Here is a 24,833-nt window from a genome sequence, read left to right on the forward strand (position 1 = left end):
GAAATTGTATTAGTTGTTTTTAAACTGTGTTGTACGTGCTGAAACCACATCCCATTTACATCCCTGAAAATGAAGCTACTGATGAATGTATGGAAACCAGTCAGAATTAGGCTCGTTCCCACTTGAGCTGGGTCATGTGCAGCCAGCGGGAGTGGGCAGTGTAGTGTCTGCTCTGATGGTCTGGCTGTGGCCTCGGGCAGATGCATTACCCCCAGGCCCCAAAGGCTATATTGGGAATGCATCCGCCTGCCTGGGATTACCGCAGTGGATCTCACAGATCTGTTGCACACTGACAAGTGTGGATGGCTCCTATTCATAAAACTGGAGCTGTTCACTGTCAATTTTGCAATGAGCGGAGAATGAACAAAAAATGTCCGTTCTCAGCTCAAGTGGGGACACAGCCTAATGCACTTCTTCCAGCCGCTTCGTACTGTGTGCACAGGGCTGAGGAGTCAGTGTTTGAGTCAGAACAATTTTAGGTACCCGGAGATGGAGTCTGAGTCAGTGATTTCATAAACTGAGGAGTCAGATGATTTTTGTACAAAATCCACAGCCCTGGTAAGTATTAGACTAAGTAGTCTGAGCCATTTTGGGTGCCTGGAGTCGGAAGATTTTTTGTACCGACTCCACAGCCCTGTGTGTGCAAAACCCCATTAATAACACATCTACATTTCTAAGTATCCTCTGCTGAAGTCTGTAATATTTCACTTTTCACTGACGATCTGAGCTCCCTTTTATTCTGTTTTTAGGAATGCATCCGTGCTTTGGGTAGGAACAAGCCACACACCCCTTTTAGGGCCAGTAAACTGACACAAGTTCTGAGGGACTCTTTCATTGGTGAAAACTCCCGTACCTGCATGGTAAGATAGTGCTTACTTGTATTGGCTTATTAGCAATGTGATATGCTTGTGTGTTTTCAGGTGACCATTTAGCACGTATCCCGTGATGTAGGTGGTGTGCCCTTTAGCGATCCAGAAGGCTAGATAACTGTTCAGCCAACCAGCATGCAGAATTCTTCCCCTCATTCTATCTCCTTCTTTCCCATGGGACAAAATGGGCTGCCTGGTGAACTGAGCAGCTCCTGTGTACTGTGATTGTGAGAAAATTGTCATCTGATGCAATCAGGAAAAATTATTTTGAATGAAATTCCAGTGGGCTCCAATACTTCCTCATTCCCAACAGGAAGAAGGAAGTATCGGAGCCATGTAAAGCGCAACATGACCTGCAAAGCAGTGAATTCCTCCTGACCCTGTCTGCTTGTGCAGCCTTGGTGTGCTAATCGATGGGGAATTTAGCTTCAGAAACCAAATCTCGGCTGTGGTCAAATCTTTCTACTTTCATCTGAAGAACATTGCAAAAATTAAACCTCTCATTCCCCCAGAGGATCTTCCAACCCTAGTTCACGCCTTTTCACATCACGGCTGGCTACTGCAATGCCCTCTATGCAGGCCTCCCAAACAAGGACCTATACCGCCTGCAACTGGTACTGAACACTGCAACCAGATTGCTAACAAAGCGGACACCCCCCTCCCCCCACTGTCCCATTACACTGATTCTTTGCTCACTGCACTTTCTGCCATGCTGCTCCTACCCTTTGGAACTCCCTACCACACCCAGTAAAGACAGCCCCTTCCCTGGAGTTATTCAAATGTAGACTGAAAAGCCACCTGTTTAGCCTGGCATTTCCAGACTTATAGAGTTCATCCTCTGTTCCACAATTTACCAATCGACCAATTATTGGTCTGAGCCATGCTTATGTGCTTTGAGTCCTATGGGAGAAAATCGCTTTACAAATGATGTTGTTGTTTGGTGCTGAACAGCGGCAGTCGGGAGTATGCTGAATCCGAACACCAACACTACTGATACTTCTGTGGATTTCCAAATTCTTGAAATATTGATGGTACACTGTCCATTTTGTAATTCATAATATTTTAAAATTTTCATTTTGGTCTTCAGCGAAATGTGTTTGTAAAATTTTTCGGATATTTAAGCATCACTGTTTGCAACCATGGCAACAGCACAGTGGTGTACAGATAGCTTCCAAGGTCTCATTGTCTTGCACAAATAATGAGCAGAACAGGGTTTGTTTGTTTTTTGCACTCCCAGACATTGGCCTTGGAGTGCTTCAGTTAGCTTTGGAAAGTGGTAAAACTAGTTAAAGGTTTAGGGCTGCTTTTAAAACTTCTCTTTTTTCTACTGCGTATTGAATGAAAGCCTTAGTGGCGCATAGGGAACTCAGAGGCATGGCATAGAGCAGGGAACCTGCCTCTTTGTCCTATTCCCCCCCCCCCCCCCCCTTCAGGAATACTTTAAGTCCGAAACACCTGATCTAAATATGGCAGTCTCCTTTCCACATCCCTCTGATTTCAGGTGTCCTTTAAGAACTTATATTCTTAAACATTTGTTTATCAAAATGTTTTCTTTCCACGGCACCCTGAAGAGGCTCTTTGCTTATTCCAAAGTGGCGTTTCGCTTTAAGAATGAATAATCAGCTGTAATTTTTTTTCTTCCTGAATAGATTGCTACTATTTCCCCTGGTATGGCATCCTGTGAAAATACGTTGAACACTTTAAGATATGCTAACAGGTATGTAATGTTGCCCTGTCCATTGTGTTTTTGTATATGTGTGTATGTGTATATAGTATATGCAGGAAAAATAGCAAGAGTAATTGCGTAGAAAAGCAGAAGCAGAGATGGCCCATCCACACGGCACCTGGATAACAAGTTCATCAGGCCTCCATGCACCTTTTCTTAAAGAACAAGTAACACCCATGCTAACCTAGAAATAAACAAACACATATATAAGTAGATAAATACTAGTTCAACTTGCATAACAGATGTATTGCACCGTCCACATTGTGATTCCAGTGAATTTTATAAAGGAAAAGCAGAGAATCCTATTCTAGACAGTTTCCATCTTGGTTACCTTTGACCTCCTGACATAATTTCCTCCCTCGCTCTTTTTTTTTTTTTTCCCCTCCTCTTGCTAATTGTGTATTCATAACCCGCCCTCCTCCCAGAGTTTTCAGACACTCCCACTGAGGTCGATACTAAGAAGTGCACTGTCTTATGTCATTAGAAGGAGGGGGAAATAAAGGGAAGAGGACGACGAATATATTATAGATAAACCAACACCTCAGCATGCAACTGTTTGGCAATGGCAATTAAAGGGCCAGTGCTCCTAAGGTATGAGATTACTCCAAACCATAACAGCAGAAAAAGTTTTTTGAATGCAGGATTAGCATCTTTATCACTTAATACACTCAGACCAGTTGCTGTTGAAATTTGATTTTTATGGTGACAACCCCGCTTTAAAGGTAACCTGAGATGATGGCTGTAAAAGAATTGATACTTACCTGGAGCTTCCTGCAGCCCATGACCACCGTTCACTTCCTCTCCATCCCCCTTGGTGGCTCTGTTCGCCCCCCAATCAGCCCGGTAACCATCTTTCAGTTGCACCAGTCGGGCCCTTCTGCTCATACACGGCCTGATGCAGGCGCCGAACGCTGCCAGTGACGTGAACGCGGCAGGCGTGTGTCCAAGATGCACATGCACAGAAGAACCTGACTGACTAGACTGAAAAAGATTTCCGGGGGCCGATGGTAGCCAAACAGAGCCACCCAGGAGAGGGAGTCAATGATGGTCATGGGGCTGCAGGAAGCCTCAGATAAGTATCAATTATTGTGCATCCTTCGTTGCAACTTTTTGATGCACACATTTTTGGTGTTAAGTGTGTGTTTGGCCTGTTCGCATGGGAAAGTGTGCCCGGTCCCACATATGCAGAGTGTGCTGCGGAGCATGACTTTGCATGTAAAGCTACCTGTTCTCGCTCTGGCTTGCATCCTCCAACCTGGCCACTAACTCTCCAGGCTCACTATGATCACATGACAGTGAGTCTGAAGCTCTTGTGGCCAGTTCAGAAGGTGCACGGGACACTAGAGGAAGCAAGCCAGCGCAAGAGCAGATGCTATTGTATGGCTGCCTTTAGCCTGTTGTGCAGCCCAGTGACAGGCTTTTGCATAATGAATGGGGGAGAGTGCTACTCTATTTAATTGTAAGTGGTTTTATTTATTTTTTTGCTAAAAACGTTTAACAAGAAGTGTGCTATGTGGTGTTGATGTTGGAATTCAGCATAGCAGATTCAGAACACAGGCACACTCCCGACAGCTGCTGTTCAACACTGCCTCACGTGTCACGTTGTGCTTCACATGACTCCGATACTCCCTTCTTTGGAAGAAAGAGGCTTCGGAATCACCTGAAACTCTGTGACACTCAAGGCAGTGAACTCCTGACCCTGTCTGCTTGTTCTTTGCTGAACAGTGGCAGTCGGGAGTAGTCCGGTGTCCTGAAACAGCTATGCTGAATTCAAACCAAATCGAGCAGTTAGATCCCTCTCTCAGCAGATAATGATCAGAGAGGGATAGCAGATAGAGATATTCTCAGAGATAATTTGTGTTTTTCATATATTCAGCTTTGTATTGTTAGGAAAAGAAAGGACATTTTGTATGGATGAAAAGGGCTCAGTCCACCTAAATCTGTTGCCATGGTGTGCTGAATAGGCATTTCGTTTTGTATCTTGTTCAGAAGTTTCCTGAGCTTTTATCTGAGGTCATTTGAGGTGCTTCCAAATCCCTATTGTGTGTGCTCCTCATTTCAGTAACAGGTGTCCTAATAGAATTACTACTCCCAGCATGTCCTGTTCTCAGCTTACCTTTACATTCTGAGACTTCTTGTTCCAAAATGTCTTGAGGCCTACGGGAAATGTTTCGCCTCACAAAGTATCAGTCTAGATATGTTGCAAATTGGTGACTTTGCATCTTACACTAATGTTTCCTGTTCATTTATCAATTGACTGCTTATTTATTAATATGCTTATTTAATGTCTAACATCTGTCCATATTTTAACAGCCTTTTGGTCTCTGGTGATGGGCAAATCAGTTCCCTGCAGATAGGGGGACAATAACATAGAAGTAGCAGCATACCGTTAATTAGCAGGCTACCTGGCCACTAGTGGTTGGCAACTGCCAGTCAAGTCTGGCAAGTCCGTTCAGTGGTCAGCATACCCATTTGATGAAAGAGCTGAAATGTGTAATATTAGGTCTGATGACAGCCATCATATTTTTATGGAGGGATTTTGACAACATCCTGTAAGTGAGAGTGTTTCTCAATTAAGTTGGTATATTTGTATATCTGTGTAACTGTTTTCTTCTTAAAGTGTACCTGTAGGGGAAAAAAGGTGTCCTAATTGAGTACTCCCTTCTATAGAGTAGAGCCTTTGGATAATCTAGAGTCTTTCCTCGTCCTCCTCCACCTGTCAGTTTCAGCACTGTCCTAAACAATTTCTTGACTGCTCAGCATATGCAGTAGCACGGACCTGATTGGTCTCAGCTTTTTCTGTTGAAGCTACAGGGCACAGACTTGACCGGTCTCGCAAGCTTTGGGGTCTGGGCACTGAAACGGCCTGGCAGAGTAGGACAGGGGACGCCTCTAAAGGATCCAGAGGCTTTCCTCTCCCGAGGAAAGATACAAACCTGTTCGGTTTACGCTGCATTTGTACCTTGAGGAAGGGAGACCCATAATTTATAGTACATTTTATCGAATTGGTGTGCTGACTACTTAACAGTTTGCATGAAGATTGGGAGAATTGGAAGTATTTTTCCAGACAAACTGGAATTCCATTTTCTCCAACTTGCCAAAAAATCTGGGCTTTTAGAATTTGATACATTTGTTTATTCAGTTGACTCCGTAATATAGCTCTAACACAACTGATTTCATGTGGGTCATGCATGAATCGGTGAACTGTGATTTGCCAGAAAAGTGCCATGTTCTCCTGATTTAGAAGGAAGTTCGAATGATAAATCAATTTACTGGCTAGCTCAAAATGTGAAAATGAAGCTTTCATTTTAATATCTTATTTTAACTTGTATATCAAAAGTTTGTGGTAGTCCACCTTTGGTAGAAATATTACAGACCACTATGTGGGTCCATATAAGAGAATCAGGTCTACCTGCACTGCTGCACACCAACAGTGTAGACCTGGCAGCAGGGCCGAGAGGCTCTGGGGCACCTCTTAGTCTAATAGCAATCAGTGTGTGATGGCTGGGGTGGGAGGGATGGAGGGGCACACTTTGGTGTCTCAGCCTTGGGTGCTGGAGGACCTTGTCTCAGTCTGCCTGGCAGACTTCTACCTGCATCTTTCAGTGTCCAAGTGGGAGTAGAATTTATCTGTTCTCCATTTCCAGTGATTGATTTTTGCCCTAAGTTATGACACCTTGGGGTGTGGCATAATGACACCATAGCTGTACTTCGTGTACACTTATGGTGTGGCATAATGTCATGGTTGTACTTTCTGTGCACTTGAGGTGTGACCTAATAACACCATGGCTGTACTTCCTGTACACTCAGGGTGTGGCATAATGACACCATGGCTGTACTTCCTGTACACTCAGGGTGTGGCATAATGACACCATGGCTGTACTTCCTGTACACTTATGGTGTGGCATAATGTCATGGCTGTATTTCGGTGTGACCTAATAACACCATGGCTGTACTTCCTGTACATTTGGGGTATGGCATAATGACACCATGGCTGTACTTCCTGTACACTCAGGGTGTGACATAATGACACCATGGCTGTACTTCCTGTACACTTGGGATGTGACCTAAATACACCATGGCTGAACTTCCTGTGCACTCGGGGTGTTGCATAATGACACCATGGCTGTACTTCCTGCACTTGGCGTGTGGCATTTCGTGTGATGGCTGTACTTCCTGTACACTTGAGATGTGACCTAATTACACCATGGGTGTACTTCCTGTACATTTGGGGTGTGGCATAATGTCACCATGGCTGTACTTCCTGTACACTTGCGGTGTGGCATATTGTCATGGCTGTACTTCCTGTACATGCGGGGTGTGGCATAATGACACCATGGCTGTACTTCCTATACAGACTATACCCTTCCGCAGAAGACCTGCACGGATAGATGTTTGCCTTGTCTCCAGGCATATCTGGCCACTGTATAGTGATAGAATACAGGAGAGTAAGTAATACTTTTTATTCTCTTTACACTTGGGAGAGAGCAGAGTGGACTGCAATATATCACTGTTAGCCAGTAAATTGTATCATCCTTGTTCAAAAACTTCTTGCACTGATTGTCAGCTAGGTACACAACTCTATTGCAGCTCCAGAGGTCCAACCAAACGAACTGATTTACTCATCTGTACTTACACATATCCTGGCAGTGCATGTTGTGCCTAATTGTGTGGCTGGACTGTGATGAAATGTTATATGTCCTTACCAACCTTTCCTTCATCTTTCTGCCTTGCCTCGGGGCTGCAGAGTAAAGGAATTTGGGATTAGTCCATCGGATATTCCCTTCTCTCAGGGTAGCGGAAGTCGCTCTGATCTCTCTCCTTCCTATGAGTATGACGACTTCTCACCTACGCTTACCAGGTTTAGCCTGCCTTCTATATTCCGATCTTGTCATGTTACACCCATGTGTATTACTGTGGCCTCAGCCATTCACATTGTCCCTTTATTTCTGGTTCACACTCTTCAGTTCCAGTACCTTCTGCATGGTTATACAGTATTCCATCTTGATTTGGTAGCATGTATTTATTTTCAGTTGGATTTGTTTTTAGCCGTCAGCTTGCAGAGATCTCCTTGTTTAAACAGCCATTTATAATACTTCAGATCTGCACTCTCATGTTGGTGTAAAGGTGTAGCTTTCCTGGGTGGCGGTGATTACGATTTATTTTATTCAGGTTAAGATTTAGCCCCAACCTGGCAATTATAACACTAATTGCAATTTATACAGTAAAATCCGATACTTACTAGTAGGGCAGCGTAGTGGTTATAACTATTTGCAGCGCTGGGTCTCTGGTTCTAATCCCAACCAGGGTACTATCTGCAAGGAGTTTGTATGTTCTCCCTGTGTCTGCTTGGGCTTCCTCCAGGGATTCGGTTTTCCTCCCGCATTCCAAAAGCATACCGATAAGTTAATTGGCTTCCCGTAAATTTACCCTAGACCAGGGGTCTCAAACTCGCGGGCCATTTGCGGCCCTCGATACAATATTTTGTGGCCCGCGCCGGCAAAAGCTTCCTTATAGTGCGCTTCAGTGCTCCCAGTAATCCGCCGCATCCCCGTCGCTAAACGAGCGCTGCAGAGCCCCCAAATCGCCCGGGGGGCAATCCGCCGGCATTTCCTGGAAGGGGCAGAGCTTTCAGCTTCAGCTCTGCCCCTCCTGACGTCATTCGAGGCGCATCGCCGCCTCTGCCCGCCCCTCTCACTCTTCCTTCACAGATTTTGTGAAATCCCAGCCTCATCCCTGACTTTGCCTCCTGCGGCTCCTAGGTAAATTGAGTTTGAGACCCCTGCCCTAGACTATGATACGTACATAGACATATGACTATGGTAGGGATTAGATTGTGAGCTCCTCTGAGGAACAATTAAGTGATAAGACAATATACCCTGTACAGTGCTGCAGGAGATGTTGGCACTGTATAAATACTAAATAATAATAGTGGGAAAACTAAAATAATGTATTCTTTGATGGTGACGAAAAGGCTAAGGCCTTCTTGGTGGCCACGTGACCTGGGCAGGAATTATGTCAAATAGCCACAGTGGCTCTCAAATAGTAATAAAAGGTTCTAAATATCTTCCATACAACAACAAAAAGTTAGTTTTCACATATTTGGAAGATAAAACATCACTTCCTGTTAGTGGTGATACTATTATTGTGGCAGAGAGTGTGGAGGAATCTCCAAATAGATCCCAGATATCAACACACGATGGAAAATCTTATCTACAGGTGTTGGACCCCAGTCCTCGAGGGCCATAGCCATGCCAGTATTTAGGATGGACTGAGACTGAGAAATGTGTTTAGGGTGGACTGAGAAATGTGTACTTGATAAGCTACACCTTTACTCATTCAGTCTTTAATCAATTAATATGAGCTGTGCCAAAAACTGTGTGAGGACCTCGGCTCCTGAGGACTGCAGTTTGACATCCCTGTAATATACATAATCCCTGTAAAATACAAAGTTCTGGCTAGAGTTCTGGATGGAAGTCTTGACTTCTATGACTTGATGCCCCATTTCATCCTGTTTTTCAAATCTTGCTGCCAGTAAGGCTGCTTATACGAATGGAACTAAATGCGCTTTTGGCCGCCTCCACCACTGACAGCTGAAGCGGAAGGGGAGTGTCCATATACAGCTCCTCCCACCCCTTTCCCTTCACAGGTGCCCAACCGGTAGAGCCATATATAAGTGTTACTTTTCTAAATGCCTAATCTAAAGTACAGTTTAGGGGCCCATACACCTAACTATTTTCCCGCCGATATACAGCAGATTCGATCACTGTGATCGAATCTGCTGTGAAATCGTTGTGCAAATGCTGACAGAACGATCGATTTCCGCCCGAAATCAATTGTTCCTGTCGATTCCCGTTGAGCCGCCTGTGCGGAAGATTTTGCTCGATTGCCGGCGGGTCGGGAGTGCATCGATAGCGGCGTTCGAATGCCCCACGACCGACGCTAGCGGCAACACATTACTTGCTCCGCCAGCGCGAGTCCCCTGGTCTCCGCTGTCGTCTTCTCCGCTGGGCTCCGGGTTCCGACTGGCTTCACTTTCTGTCCCGGGCAGGAAGTTTAAACAGTAGAGCGCCCTCTACTGTTTAAACTTCCCCCGGCAGGAAGTTCAGTGAATCTGAGTCTTTAGTAAAGTCTGTAGGCCTGAGGATGGCACAAGCCATTTGACAAGGAGATCTGTGCAGCAGGCGTTTTACTCTCTGGATATTTTGTTTGGTCATACATTTGTGTTCTCCTTACTCTCCCTCACAGAGGTATGTGATAACGTTCTGCCTTTTGCAGGGTGAAAGAGCTGACTGTCGATCCAAGTGGTGCTGGGGAGCTCCGCCCCATGTTACATCACCCACAGAACCAGCTGGATGACCTGGAGACACTGTGGGGAGTGGGCAGCTCTCCACAGAGAGATGATCTCAAACTACTCTGTGAACAAAATGTGGGTTGGATTTCTTTCTTACACCAGCTGTTATGTTATGTGCTTGTACATGGTTATTGCTCAGTGCTGCTACTACGTCAGGGCAGTTGTGGTTATCCAGTGTGAATACAAAATACTATATGTGAGGCTGGAGAATGTCCATTGCTAAACTGCAGTTCCTTGTGCTATCTGCAAGTACCACTGATGCTTGACTGCTGGGTCAGTGTTTAGCACTAGAAGGCTGACTCGGAGCTTAAAGCGGACCTGAGCTCAGTACTTCCTCTCTGCTCTAAAGGATAAGCAACAGCACAATAACCTTTAAAGAAAAACATTTCTTTGTTACAGCTGTTACAAATCCTGCAATAAATCTGAAGTGTGTCTACTTCCTGCTTTCATGAAAGCAGACATATTGTTAACCTTGTGTGCTTTCAAATGAGCTTATTTGCCATGGCAGTCAGCTGACAGAGGGGAGAGATCAAGTTACAACTTGTGATTAGACACAGATGATTGGGGTAAATTAACAGGCTAAACTCTCTAAATACATTAAATACATACAGAGTGCATTCCTCTGTTTTCCTTCTGTCCTGTGCAAGAGTTCAGGTCAACTTTAAAGAGTGGACCTGAGTTAAAGTGGATCCGAGGTGAACTTTTACTCATTACATAATTGTGTTCCTTTCCTATTGTTTATAGGGCATACCTCAAGCCAAATAATTTTTTTTTTTTAAAACTCTAATTCCCTATAAACTAAATAAACCACGCCCACAGGTTTTCAGAGAGCCTTGGCAGTAGCAAGGGCTCATGGGAGCTCAGTCTGGGCAGGAGGAGGGGGAGGTGTTACTAGCCATTGATTTCAGAGGCGGAGGGGGGATTAGGTTTTTTTCACAGGCTGAGTGCTCAAGATACAGATAAGCCCGCCTCTGTGTAATGTTTACAAACAACATGGCTGCTGTCATTGTATCACAGGAATAAATAATCATATTTTATTAAAGCTGTTTGCAGCTAGATGTGCTGTGTAAACTATCTAAACTTTAGATAAGATATATAGACAAGTTGCTTGTTATAGTTCGTTTTTCGTCTCGGGTCCGCTTTAAGTTTAAGTGACCCCCCTGGCCGCCGCTTTGCCCGCAGCCCCCCGTCCTGGCTGCTACCCCCTCCAGCATGGCGGCCCCATACTTCACCAAGGGACACTGGAAACTGATCCGTTTCCAGTGTCCCAAAATGTCAGTGAAGAGGTAGGCCCGTTTCCCCATTGATTTTCACTACCCGTACGTGTATACGGGTCCGTGAAAAATGCGGCAAGTCCGGACTCTGCGTTCCGGGTTTAAAAACGTATTCTGCGGACAGCACACGGATACGTTTTTAACTTGAGTGTGTACTGTTCCTATTTTTAACATTGGTATCCGTGGCTCAGTTTTTCGTCCGGGACAAAAAACGTAGCTACGGATACGTTTTTAAAGCAAGTGTGAACTAGCCCTAACTGCATGATGATGTGATGATTGCTGTCATTTCAGGAAGAGGAGGTATCTCCGCAGCTCTTCACATTTCATGAAGCTGTCTCACAGATGGTGGAGATGGAAGAACAGGTGGTAGAAGATCACAGAGCTGTATTTCAGGTACCACTTATTTATACGTTTAATGCAGTGATTATCGGCCTATGTAGAGTCTGGTTACAGTTATGGATGATCATTCAAAATCAGAACAGCGGTCCAAAGCATGTGGAACAGAACTTGATTCTGAACTTGTTTGGACCGCGGTGGAGTATTTACTTACCCATTTTCTCAGCCTGTGCTCTGCGCCCCATGTCCCATTCCATATTTGCGATACTTCAGCCATAAAGAGGAAGTATCGGACAGATTGAACGTGGCCTGGAGCGCTGCGCACAGAGGCGGTGATAGGTCTGCATGTGTTTAGATTCAAGCTCTGTTTTGAATGCTTTGGATCACTTTTCTGTTTTAGAATATGGATTGTATGGAATGTTGCTAATTTTTGTACAACCTACGTCTCTGGATCTAGTTTTGTATCTTTCTTACTATAGCATATACCCAGCTAACATGCTAAGGGCAGTGTGAGGACAGCTAAATTGCATGTCTACTTTTGATCCACACTCCCATAAATAGGCCAACGCCGATTTTTAATATTGAAAGGAAAAATATCCATGGTTTTAAAACCTGAGGCCATATGACTCCGCTCTGCACCAAAGGCAAAGAATTTGGTGCTTCTTGGCCTTCTTTAGTGTTTTAAGGTAGACTGGTGTGGGCCAGACTATTTCTCGCCCTCCCTTGAGAGGTATGGGTAGGGGCCACTAGCGCCAGACTTTCGGAAGATGCAAAAGCTGGCTTAGATCAGGGTTTCTTTATGAAAGATGTTTGCCAAGTATCCAAATTTCTGCTTTGGTGCCGGGTTGTGAAATATTTTATATAACAATCAATGGCGGCACCTGATTTGTCCAGGAGCCGCATGGGCCCGATTTGACTGATACATTTTTAAATAGATCTTACCTGGAATATATTTCCTTGGTCTCCTCTTGTGGGCTTGTAGGGTATATTTACATGATTTCAGAGGCTATTATTTTATGTGGACAGGAGTCTATAAGGTGGCTGGAAGATGAGAAAGCTTTGCTAGAGATGACGGAGGAGGTGGACTACGATGTGGATTCCTACGCTACACAACTAGAAGCAATCCTAGAGCAGAAGATCGACATTCTGACCGAATTAAGAGGTATGCGCATGACTTCTCCTGTCTGGGGCTGCATGCCTGACCAGGGCCTGATAATCAGATGTATTGTTATGTTGTACATCCTGTAAGTAATTTGAAATAGATTTTTTTTTTTAAACTTTGTACATAGTTGAAGCATAGGCAATCTGTGTGTGTCTTTCCACTTAGTGTCACACACTCACCCCAGGCTTTATTGAGCTGGGTAACACCACCACTCGGAGCACGCAGCTGCACAGATTCTTGTGACACATTCTAGTCTTCAGGCTAATATGAATGGGTTTTGAATGGATTGACATGCTTTTTTTATGATGAAAGTACTGTATGGTTGGCGCGGCAGGTTATTTGGGCGCTACGTGGTGTTTAGTAATTTGGGGCACCACCATTGACCGCAATGTCCATTGTGGCTATTGCAGCACCCAGTGTACAACTTGGGTGCCGGAGGAATGAGTAGTAATAGGTAGGAGGAAGGTTAGTGTTAGGATTAGGGTAGCAGGAAGGTTAGTGTTAGAAGGTAGGTTGAGGGTTAGTGTTAAGAGTGGGTAGGGAGAGTGTTATTGTTAGGAATAGGGGGTGGAATGTTATTGTTAGGATAGGTAGGAGGAAGGTTCGTGTTAGGAGTTTGTAGGTTGATGGTTAGTGTTAAATGTAGGGGAGGGTTAGTGTTAAATGTAGGGCAGGGTTAGTGTTAAATGTAGGGCAGGGTTAGTGTTAGGAGTAGACAGAAGGATGGTTAGTGTTAGAAGTAGGGTAGCAAGGTGGTTAGTATAAAGAGTATGTAGGTTGAGGGTTAGGGTTAGGTTTTACTGAATTTACCGAAAAACATGGCTTCAATACCCTAAGACCTGTTCGGTAAAAAGTAAAAGTCTAATAGCTGTGGAGTCAGTCTCGGCAGCAAGCTGAGTTCTGCTATAGTGCTATTCCCCCGACTTTTGGTCAGTGTTGTGCCGATTATTCAGGAGATCCTCCTAAAACATGAGCTTTCCTTTGCAAGAGCTGCTTGTGACAGCAGTACAAGGCATCCCCAGAGTCCCTTTAGATCTGCGTGCATGCCACTAGAGGGCCCTCTCTCTGTATCAGTCTATAGATGTGCATGCCTAAAGAGATGCAGGGTAAACCTCTATGAATGTGCTCCGCCCTTGCATTCTTTGTTTTATTTACTTTCTGCTGTCCCGCCTGGCAATACATTGGCACCAATTGAGTGAGGAGAGGCTCCTCCAATTGGCTGTCTTCTTTGCCTGTCCAGTTTACTGAATGTCTGTTAGTTACTGACCACTCCAGGCTGGAGGTAAAATACCAAACATCTCACTTATCAAATGCTCTAATCTTTGTGAATTTACATTGAATTTATTGGGACATGAGTTGGTAATGTAACTTTTCCATACAGCAACAGCCTTAGGGCCTGTTTCCACTACACGCAGAATAGATTCAAAAAAACTGACTCCAATGAAAGCCTATGGGCCTGTTTCCACTAAACGCGATTTTTCTGATGCAGATTTTCCCATAGGCATTCATTGGAGTCAGTTTTTCTGCGTCCATTCTGCATCCAATCTGCGTGTAGTGGAAACGGGCCCTTAGTGAATTGACATTTAACTAACAGTTTGGTAAAATCAGCTGTTTTCTGCATTAGGGCTGGTTTACACTTGTGCGGATGCAGAAAAGAAACGGTAAGCGCATCTGCGAGGCGGATGTGTACCATCCATTCTGCATCCACATGCAACAATCACACCTGTCTGTTCCCTATCCGCCCATCTGATCTTGCGTTGATCACATCCATCGCCGCTCGGTCCCTTCAACAGCCCGGAGGGTCTATTTGGGCTGCAGTAGGTCAGTTCTCCCTAGCAACAGGGACAATTTTGGTTCAGCATGAACCAATGAGAATTCTCACTGTTGCTGAAGATTCCCATTGGTGTTTTGCAGCCCAATGGAGAACCCCGGCCATCGAGCTGTTTAGAAGGGACTGAGCAGCGGCGGGACATGGGACTGTGACGTCACGTGTGACGCGGATATGGTGACTAGTCTAGTGAGAACGGACAGTGTCCATTCTCATAGGCTTTCATTGGATACATTTTCATGTCCGGTCTGGAAAAATGTGCCTCTGCCTTCCACGTCTCGTTCTGCTGCACACGGATCCATATACGATCCGAGTTTTTTTTTTTTTTTTTTTTTAGAGGTGGAAGCGGATCCTATTCTTAACATAGAATCCGCTTCCTGCATTTAAGCGGAGCTTTAACCACTTGAGGACCTAGGGCTTTCTACCCCTTAAGGACCGGCCACTTTTTTTCCATTCAGACCACTGCAGCTTTCACGGTTTATTGCTCGCTCATACAACCTACCACCTAAATGAATTTTGGCTCCTTTTCTTGTCACTAATAAAGCTTTCTTTTGGTGCTATTTGATTGCTCCTGCGATTTTTACTTTTTATTATATTCATCAAAAAAGACATGAATTTTGGCAAAAAAATGATTTTTTTAACTTTGTGCTGACATTTTTCAAATAAAGTAAAATTTCTGTATACATGCAGCGCGAAAAATGTGGACAAACATGTTTTTGATTAAAAAAAAAACCATTCAGTGTATATTTATTGGTTTGGGTAAAAGTTATAGCGTTTACAAACTATGGTGCAAAAAGTGAATTTTCCCATTTTCAAGCATCTCTGACTTTTCTGACCCCCTGTCATGTTTCATGAGGGGCTAGAATTCCAGGATAGTATAAATACCCCCCAAATGACCCCATTTTGGAAAGAAGACATCCCAAAGTATTCACTGAGAGGCATAGTGAGTTCATAGAAGATATTATTTTTTGTCACAAGTAAGCGGAAAATGACACTTTGTGAGAAAAAAAAAAAAAAAAAAGTTTCCATTTCTTCTAACTTGCGACAAAAAAAAATGAAATCTGCCACGGACTCACCATGCCCCTCTCTGAATACCTTGAAGGGTCTACTTTCTAAAATGGGGTCATTTGTGGGGTGTGTTTACTGTCCTGACATTTTGGTGGGTGCTAAATTGTAAGCACCCCTGTAAAGCCTAAAGGTGCTCATTGGACTTTGGACCCCTTAGTGCAGTTAGGCTGCAAAAAAGTGCCACACATGTGGTATTGCCATACTCAGGAGAAGTAGTTTAATGTGTTTTGGGGTGTATTTTTACACATACCCATGCTGGGTGGGAGAAATATCTCTGTAAATGACAATTTGTTAATTTTTATAACACACAATTGTCCATTTACAGAGATCTTTCTCCCACTCAGCATGGGTATGTGTAAAAATACACCACAAAACACATTATACTACTTCTCCTGAGTACGGCGATACCACATGTGTGGCACTTTTTTGCACCCTAACTGCGCTAAAGGGCCCAAAGTCCAATGAGTACCTGTAGGATTTCACAGGTCATTTTGAGAAATTTCGTTTCAAGACTACTCCTCACGGTTTAGGGCCCCTAAAATGCCAGGGCAGTATAGGAACCCCACAAATGACCCCATTTTAGAAAGAAGACACCCCAAGGTATTCCGTTAGGAGTATGGTGAGTTCATAGAAGATTTTATTTTTTGTCAAAAGTTAGCGGAAAATGACACTTTGTGAAAAAAACACAATTAAAATCAATTTCCGCTAACTTGTGACAAAAAATCTTCTATGAACTCGCCATACTACTAACGGAATACCTTGGGGTGTCTTCTTTCTAAAATGGGGTCATTTGTGGGGTTCCTATACTGCCCTGGCATTTTAGGGGCCCTAAACCGTGAGGAGTAGTCTTGAAACGAAATTTCTCAAAATGACCTGTGAAATCCTAAAGGTACTCATTGGACTTTGGGCCCTTTAGCGCAGTTAGGGTGCAAAAAAGTGCCACACATGTGGTATCGCCATACTCGGGAGAAGTAGTACAATGTGTTTTGGGGTGTATTTTTACACATACCCATGCTGGGTGGGAGAAATACCTCTGTAAATGGACAATTGTGTGTAAAAAAATCAAAAGATTGTCATTTACAGAGGTATTTCTCCCACCCAGCATGGGTATGTGTAAAAATACACCCCAAAACACATTATACTACTTCTCCCGAGTACGGCGATGCCACATGTGTGGCACTTTTTTGCACCCTAACTGCACTAAGGGGCCCAAAGTCCAATGAGTAACTTTAGGATTTCACAGGTCATTTTTGTTTCAAGACTACTCCTCGCGGTTTAGGGCCCCTAAAATGCCAGGGCAGTATAGGAACCCCACTAATAATCCCATTTTAGAAAGAAGACACCCCAAGGTATTCCGTTAGGAGTATGGTGAGTTCATAGAAGTTTTTATTTTTTTGTCACAAGTTAGCGGACATTGATTTTAATAGTTTTTTTTCACAAAGTCATTTTCCGCTAACTTGTGACAAAAATAAAATCTTCTATGAACTCACCATACTCCGTACGGAATACCTTTGGGTGTCTTCTTTCTAGAATGGGGTCATTTGTGGGGTTCCTATACTGCCCTGGCATTTTAGGGGCCCTAAACCGTGAGGAGTAGTCTTGAAACCAAATGTCGCAAAATGACCTGTGAAATCCTAAAGGTACTCATTGGACTTTGGGCCCCTTAGCGTACTTAGGGTGTAAAAAAGTGCCACACATGTGGTACCGCCGTACTCAGGAGAAGTAGTATAATGCGTTTTGGGGTGTATTTTTACACATACCCATGCTAAGTGGGAGAAATATCTCTGTAAATGACAATTGTTTGTTATTTTTTTTACACACAATTGTCCATTTACATAGAAATTTCTCCCACCCAGCATGGGTATGTGTAAAAATACACCCCAAAACACATTATACTACTTTTCCTGAGTACGGCGGTACCACATGTGTGACACTTTTTTGCAGCCTAGGTGCGCTAAGGGGCCCAACGTCCTATTCACAGATCATTTTGAAGCATTTGTTTTCTAGACTACTCCTCGCGGTTTAGGGGCCCTAAAATGCCAGGGCAGTATAGGAACCCCACAAGTGACCCCATTTTAGAAAGAAGACACCCCAAGGTATTCTGTTAGTTGTATGGCGAGTTCATAGAAGATTTTATTTTTTGTCACAAGTTAGTGAAAAATGACACTTTGGGAAAAAAAACCAATAAAAATTAATTTCCGCTAACTTTTGACAAAAAATAAAATCTTCTATGAACTCGTCATACACCTAACAAAATACCTTGGGGTGTCTTTTTTTCTAAAATGGGGTCACTTGTGGGGTTCCTATACCGCCCTGGCATTTTACAGGCCCAAAACCGTGAGTAGTCTGGAAACCAAATGTCTCAAAATGACTGTTCAGGGGTATAAGCATCTGCAAATTTTGATGACAGGTGGTCTATGAGGGGGCGAATTTTGTGGAACCGGTCATAAGCAGGGTGGCCTTTTAGATGACAGGTTGTATTGGGCCTGATCTGATGGATAGGAGTGCTGGGGGGGTGACAGGAGGTGATTGATGGGTGTCTCAGGGGGTGGTTAGAGGGGAAAATAGATGCAATCAATGCACTGGGGAGGTGATCGGAAGGGGGTCTGAGGGGGATCTGAGGGTTTGGCCGAGTGATCAGGAGCCCACACGGGGCAAATTGGGGCCTGATCTGGTGGGTAGGTGTGCTAGGGGGTGACAGGAGGTGATTGATGGGTGTCTCAAGGTGTGATTAGAGGGGGGAATAGATGCAAGCAATGCACTGGCGAGGTGATCAGGGCTGGGGTCTGAGGGCATTCTGAGGGTGTGGGCGGGTGATTGAGTGCCCTAGGGGCAGATAGGGGTCTAATCTGATAGGTAGCATTGACAGGGGGTGATTGATGGGTAATTAGTGGGTGTTTAGGGTAGAGAATAGATGGAAACACTGCGCTTGGGTGGTGATCTGATGTCGGATCTGCGGGCGATCTATTGGTGTGGGTGGGTGATCAGTTTGCCCGCAAGGGGCAGGTTAGGGGCTGATGGGTGGCAGTGACAGCGGGTGATTGATGGGTGGCAGTGACAGGGGGTGATTGATGGGTGGCAGTGACAGGGGGTGATTGATGGCTGATAGGTGATTGGCAGGTGATTGACAGGTGATCAGTGGGTTATTACAGGGAAGGACAGATGTAAATATTGCACTGGCAAATTGATAAGGGGGGGTCTGAGGGCAATCTGAGCGTGTAGGCGGGTGATTGGGTGCCCGCAAGGGGCAGATTAGGGTCTGATCTGATGGGTAACAGTGACAGGTGGTGATAGGGGGTGATTGATGGGTAATTAGTGGGTGTTTAGAGGAGAGAATAGATGTAAACGCTGCGCTTGGGTGGTGATCTGATGTCGGATCTGCGGGCGATCTATTTGTGTGGGTGGGTGATCAGATTGCCCGCAAGGGGCAGGTTAGGGGCTGATTGTTGGGTGACAGTGACAGGGGGTGATTGATGGGTGATAGGTGATTGGCAGGTGATTGACAGGTGATCAGTGGGTTATTACAGGGAAGGACAGATGCAATTAATGCACTGGCGAATTGATAAGGGGGGGGGGGGGTCTGAGGGCAATCTGAGCGTGTGGGCGGGTGATTGGGTGCCCGCAAGGGGCAGATTAGGGTCTGATCTGATAGGTAACAGTGACAGGTGGTGATAGGGGGTGATTGATGGGTAATTAGTGGGTGTTTAGAGAAGATAACAGATGTAAACGATACATTTGGGAGGTAATCTGACGGCGGGTTTGCGGGCGATCTAATGGTGTGGGTGGGTGATCAGATTGCCCGCAAGGGGCAGGTTAGGGGCTGATTGATGGGTGGCAGTGACAGGGGGTGACAGGGGGTGATTGATGGGTGATAGGTGATTGACAGGTGATCAGTGGGTTATTACAGGGAAGAACAGATGTAATTAATGCACTGGTGAATTGATAAGGGGGGGTCAGAGGGCAATCTGAGCGTGTGGGCGGGTGATTGGGTGCCCGCAAGGGGCAGATTAGGGTCTGATCTGATAGGTAAAAGTGACAGGTGGTGATAGGGGGTGATTGATGGGTAATTAGTGGGTGTTTAGAGGAGAGAATAGATGTAAACAATGGATTTGGGAGGTGATCTGATGTCGGATCTGCGGGCGATCTATTGGTGTGGGTGGGTGATCAGTTTGCCCGCAAGGGGCAGTTTAGGGGCTGATGGGTGGCAGTGACAGCAGGTGATTGATGGGTGGCAGTGACAGGGGGTGATTGATGGGTGGCAGTGACAGGGGGTGATTGATGGGTGGCAGTGACAGGGGGTGATTGATGGCTGATAGGTGATTGGCAGGTGATTGACAGGTGATCAGTGGGTTATTACAGGGAAGGACAGATGTAAATATTGCACTGGCAAATTGATAAGGGGGGGTCTGAGGGCAATCTGAGCGTGTAGGCGGGTGATTGGGTGCCCGCAAGGGGCAGATTAGGGTCTGATCTGATGGGTAACAGTGACAGGTGGTGATAGGGGGTGATTGATGGGTAATTAGTGGGTGTTTAGAGGAGAGAATAGATGTAAACGCTGCGCTTGGGTGGTGATCTGATGTCGGATCTGCGGGCGATCTATTTGTGTGGGTGGGTGATCAGATTGCCCGCAAGGGGCAGGTTAGGGGCTGATTGTTGGGTGACAGTGACAGGGGGTGATTGATGGGTGATAGGTGATTGGCAGGTGATTGACAGGTGATCAGTGGGTTATTACAGGGAAGGACAGATGCAATTAATGCACTGGCGAATTGATAAGGGGGGGGGGGGGGTCTGAGGGCAATCTGAGCGTGTGGGCGGGTGATTGGGTGCCCGCAAGGGGCAGATTAGGGTCTGATCTGATAGGTAACAGTGACAGGTGGTGATAGGGGGTGATTGATGGGTGATTGATGGGTAATTAGTGGGTGTTTAGAGAAGATAACAGATGTAAACGATACATTTGGGAGGTAATCTGACGGCGGGTTTGCGGGCGATCTAATGGTGTGGGTGGGTGATCAGATTGCCCGCAAGGGGCAGGTTAGGGGCTGATTGATGGGTGGCAGTGACAGGGGGTGACAGGGGGTGATTGATGGGTGATAGGTGATTGGCAGGTGATTGACAGGTGATCAGTGGGTTATTACAGGGAAGAACAGATGTAATTAATGCACTGGTGAATTGATAAGGGGGGGTCAGAGGGCAATCTGAGCGTGTGGGCGGGTGATTGGGTGCCCGCAAGGGGCAGATTAGGGTCTGATCTGATAGGTAAAAGTGACAGGTGGTGATAGGGGGTGATTGATGGGTAATTAGTGGGTGTTTAGAGGAGAGAATAGATGTAAACAATGGATTTGGGAGGTGATCTGATGTCGGATCTGCGGGCGATCTATTGGTGTGGGGGGGTGATCAGATTGCCCGCAAGGGGCAGGTTAGGGGCTGATTGATGGGTGGCAGTGACAGGGGGTGATTGATGGGTGATTGACAGGCGATTGACAGGTGATCAGGGGGGATAGATGCATACAGTAGATGGGGGGGGGGGTCTGGGGAGAATCTGAGGGGTGGGGGGGTGATCAGGAGGGAGCAGTGGGCAGGGGGGGGATAAAAAAAAATAGCGTTGACAGATAGTGACAGGGAGTGATTGATGGGTGATTAGGGGGGTGATTGGGTGCAAACAGGGGTCTGGGGGGTGGGCAGGGGGGGGGTCTGATGGGTGCTGTGGGCGATCTGGGGCAGGGGGGGGGTAAAAAATCAGTGTGCTTGGTGCAGACTAGGGTGGCTGCAGCCTGCCCTGGTGGTCCCTCGGACACTGGGACCACCAGGGCAGGAGGCAGCCTGTATAATACACTTTGTAAACATTACAAAGTGTATTATACACTTTGTATGCGGCGATCGTCGGGTTAACATCCCGCCGGCGCTTCCGTATGGCCGGCGGGATGTTGCGGCGGGTGAGCGGCGCCAGGCGGAGGATCGCGTCACGGATGACGCGATCGCTCCGCCCATGCCCCTACAAGGACCGCCGCCAATTGTCAATACGGCGGTCCTTGCGGGGTGCACTTCCCGGCCGCCAATTGTCAATACGGCGGTCGGGAAGTGGTTAAAAAGTAACACACACACACACACACACACACACACACACACACACACACACACACACACACACACACACACACACACACACACACACACACACACACACACACACACACACACACACACACACACACACACACACACACACACACACACACACACACACACACACACACACACACACACACACACACACACACACACACACACACACACACACACACACACACACACACACACACACACATTTTTACAGCAAGTGTGAACCGGCCCTTACCGAATTCTGCAATGCTTAGAGAATTGAGCCCCTTGTGATCAACCAGTTTATTTGTTCTGTGTATAGTTACACTTTTATCCCTTGTTGTTGTTTTTTAACTTAACGACTGTGTTTCTCTTCTTTTTGAAGATAAAGTCAAATCATTCCGAGCTGCTTTACAGGAGGAGGAGCAGGCCAGCAAACAAATAAACCCGAAGAGGCCCCGGGCTCTTTAAAAGGAAGCTTTTAATGAAGGATCACCAAGAAGGACTTTCTACTGTAAAATAACCTTATTATTAAACTGTGGCCGTATGAACCCAATTACTTGAAACATTACGTACACTTTTATACTGTCGGTGGAAACAGCGTCCTTCTCTGTCACTTCAACGGATTCCTGTCCTGGACTGACCACTACACTGACGTCTAGACAAGCATCAATCGCAGATGGCACAAACCTACCAGTAGGGACTGCGAGGCACTTTCTCCACTCCATCCTTTCATGTCTTATTTTTCCGATTGTCTGTTTCTATTTTTGTTTTCTTATTATTATTTTTTTTGGTTCTTTTTTTAATTTTATTTTAATAAATAAGTTTAATACTGTGTACTGAATGGTAGACGCCATTTTGTTTATCATTTCTTTTGGTATTTGGATTTTCCTTGTGGCGAAACAGGCGGTGTAAGCTACTTGCATGTCGGCATTTTCACCCGTGTTTGTACAGATAGAGATATGACGTGGATTGGCTGTGTGGACCTCCGACGTGCCTTTATGAAGGCGATACAAACCCAATATGTTGGGTTTTCCATAGGCACAGCTTTAATAATAAAAATCATTAATTGTTTGTCTATGTAAAAAAACAAATGATTTATAACCTCTGCTTTGTTTACAGTTTTAGGTTGTGCCATACAAGAGTTAGGAGTAATGCCGTATGGAAGGAGTAGGGAACATGTGACTCTATGTAAGACTACCAGATGAAACGTATCGGAGTGAAGTTCCTGGGGTCAGAACTTCACAAACCATTACCCTTGATATAACTCCCCCTTTAGTTCTGTTATGGGAAATCAAGATGTGATGCAAGGAAGGTTGGAGACTTGGATGGTCATCCATAGCATAGGTCATACATCTATCTTATATATGTGCAGGCACATGTATGCATAGGTGTGTGTGATCTTAGCTTTATGGGGCTCTGGGCCAAGTGTTTTTTTATGTTGACTTCCATAATGCTGCAAAAGTTTTTATTTGTTTCGTTGGTTTGGTTTTTTTTTTGCAGAAAATAAACAAAAAGTAGTCTCTGCACCTCCAGGTTAATGGCAAGGGCACAGACGCTGGGAAATCCAATACATTAAAAAAATGCCTCTCAGAAATTGTTTTCTCCATGGCTCCCTCATCCTGGATTGTGACTGATCCAGATGTAATTTCTATGGATCCCCAACTGGACATGTTTCTCAGACATCTCCCTGTACTGTCCTGACCATGACCCTATCCTGTGGCATGTGATGTCACCAAACACATGGGTGTGTGATGTGAATAGACAGGCCATGGAGGGCATCTGGAACTGGTGGGTTGCAGACAGTAAGGAGTTGTACCCACTTATGCAATGCAGCATGCAATGATTTGCATCACTGTATTTTTTTGGCATATAAGACACTCTGGACTATAAGATGCATCTAGGTTTAAATGGCAAAAACCAGGGGGGGAAATAAATATAATATACACTGAACCTGGTGTGTCCATGGTCTAGGAGCGACTTGTATATGTTCTCCCCCCAATTATTGTGCACCCCATGTGTCCCCTGTTTGTGCTCTGCACCAAACCCCCCACCCCCGTGTGTGTCCACCTTCACCATGTATAACAATCATAAGCAGCAGCTTGGCTCACCTAATCCACGGCTCCCTCGGTGATCACAGACCGCTCCTCTCTTACTGTTCCCCTAGTGCCGGCTTCTGCTGATCGTGTCATCGGCAGAAGCCAGTACTAGAGGTACAGTGAAGGAGGGGCCTGTGATTGCTGTAGGAGCCATGGATTGGGTGAGCCAAGCTGCAGCTTCTGATTGTTATACACCATGAAAGGACACACGGTGGGGGGTTTCAGCATATAAGATGCAGGGACTTTTTTCTCCCCACTTTCTGGGGAGAAAAAGTGTGTACTTATATGCCGAAAAATACGGTACATAGAAACACTTAATTGGACAGCGATGTGGCCAAAAATGTGTTTAGTAAAGCTTATGAGCAGTGCATGAGTGGGAACATCAGGTAGTGCACTTCTGATGCCCTTGTGTTATTGTATAGTATAGGAATTGCTGAAATATACAACATATCTAGTGGGTACGAGGCCTTTAGGTTCATGCACACACTAAACTTTGTGCAGGTGGCACGAAAGACATGTCCCAATTCCTCTCGCGTGACTGTAATGTAGTGCGTACCCAACTTTAGGCTGCCTTACTTACCATCCATGCACCCGTTAGATATTCTTTAGTAGCAACAGAAATATATGTATCCACGCATTAAACAATAATGCATTTGGCTAGATCACCAAAAACAAAGGTTATGCCGTATACTCAGCAGTTGCAGGGTTTTATAGGGGTTCCATTATGTTACCAGAGCATGAATGGAACCTGTTGTGCCAACTCCCAGTATAATGCCTTTTTGACAGGGTCAGAACTACACTTCAGTAGTCTGTTTTTTTGTTGGGGGAGCTTATTTGTGGGGTAGACCCTAATTCTTTTTATAGTGACCAGTGAGGTTCAATTTTTGTACTTGCCTTTGATCCCCAACCCCTTTCTAAACTCACTTTTGAATGTTGATACATTAACGGGAAGTGTTTTGCATTACAGCATTCAACTGCCATGGTGGCTGGTAATTGGTTACTCATTGGTCTGACTTGA

At 45.3% G+C, this 24,833-nt stretch overlaps 1 protein-coding gene across 6 annotated transcripts in view; it reads left to right on the forward strand.

Moving 5' to 3' along the window:
- The window catches only part of KIF2A (kinesin family member 2A), a 129,103-nt gene extending 106,548 nt beyond the window's left edge, over positions 1 to 22,555 (forward strand). For 4 of the 6 annotated variants that reach the window (XM_068249650.1, XM_068249643.1, XM_068249635.1 and 1 more), the window contains exons 15-21: positions 750 to 860; positions 2,519 to 2,586; positions 7,343 to 7,456; positions 9,874 to 10,024; positions 11,515 to 11,616; positions 12,586 to 12,721; positions 22,102 to 22,555. In XM_068249650.1, the coding sequence (XP_068105751.1) occupies positions 750 to 860; positions 2,519 to 2,586; positions 7,343 to 7,456; positions 9,874 to 10,024; positions 11,515 to 11,616; positions 12,586 to 12,721; positions 22,102 to 22,187 (768 nt within the window). In that variant the 3' untranslated portion in view covers positions 22,188 to 22,555. The remainder of the gene's footprint in view (positions 1 to 749; positions 861 to 2,518; positions 2,587 to 7,342; positions 7,457 to 9,873; positions 10,025 to 11,514; positions 11,617 to 12,585; positions 12,722 to 22,101) is intronic. The other 2 variants (XM_068249658.1, XM_068249662.1) reach the window with 1 other exon arrangement.
- Positions 22,556 to 24,833: the final 2,278 nt, after the last annotated feature.

Source organism: Hyperolius riggenbachi, chromosome 1 (assembly GCF_040937935.1).
Source record: "Hyperolius riggenbachi isolate aHypRig1 chromosome 1, aHypRig1.pri, whole genome shotgun sequence".
NCBI lineage: Eukaryota > Metazoa > Chordata > Amphibia > Anura > Hyperoliidae > Hyperolius > Hyperolius riggenbachi.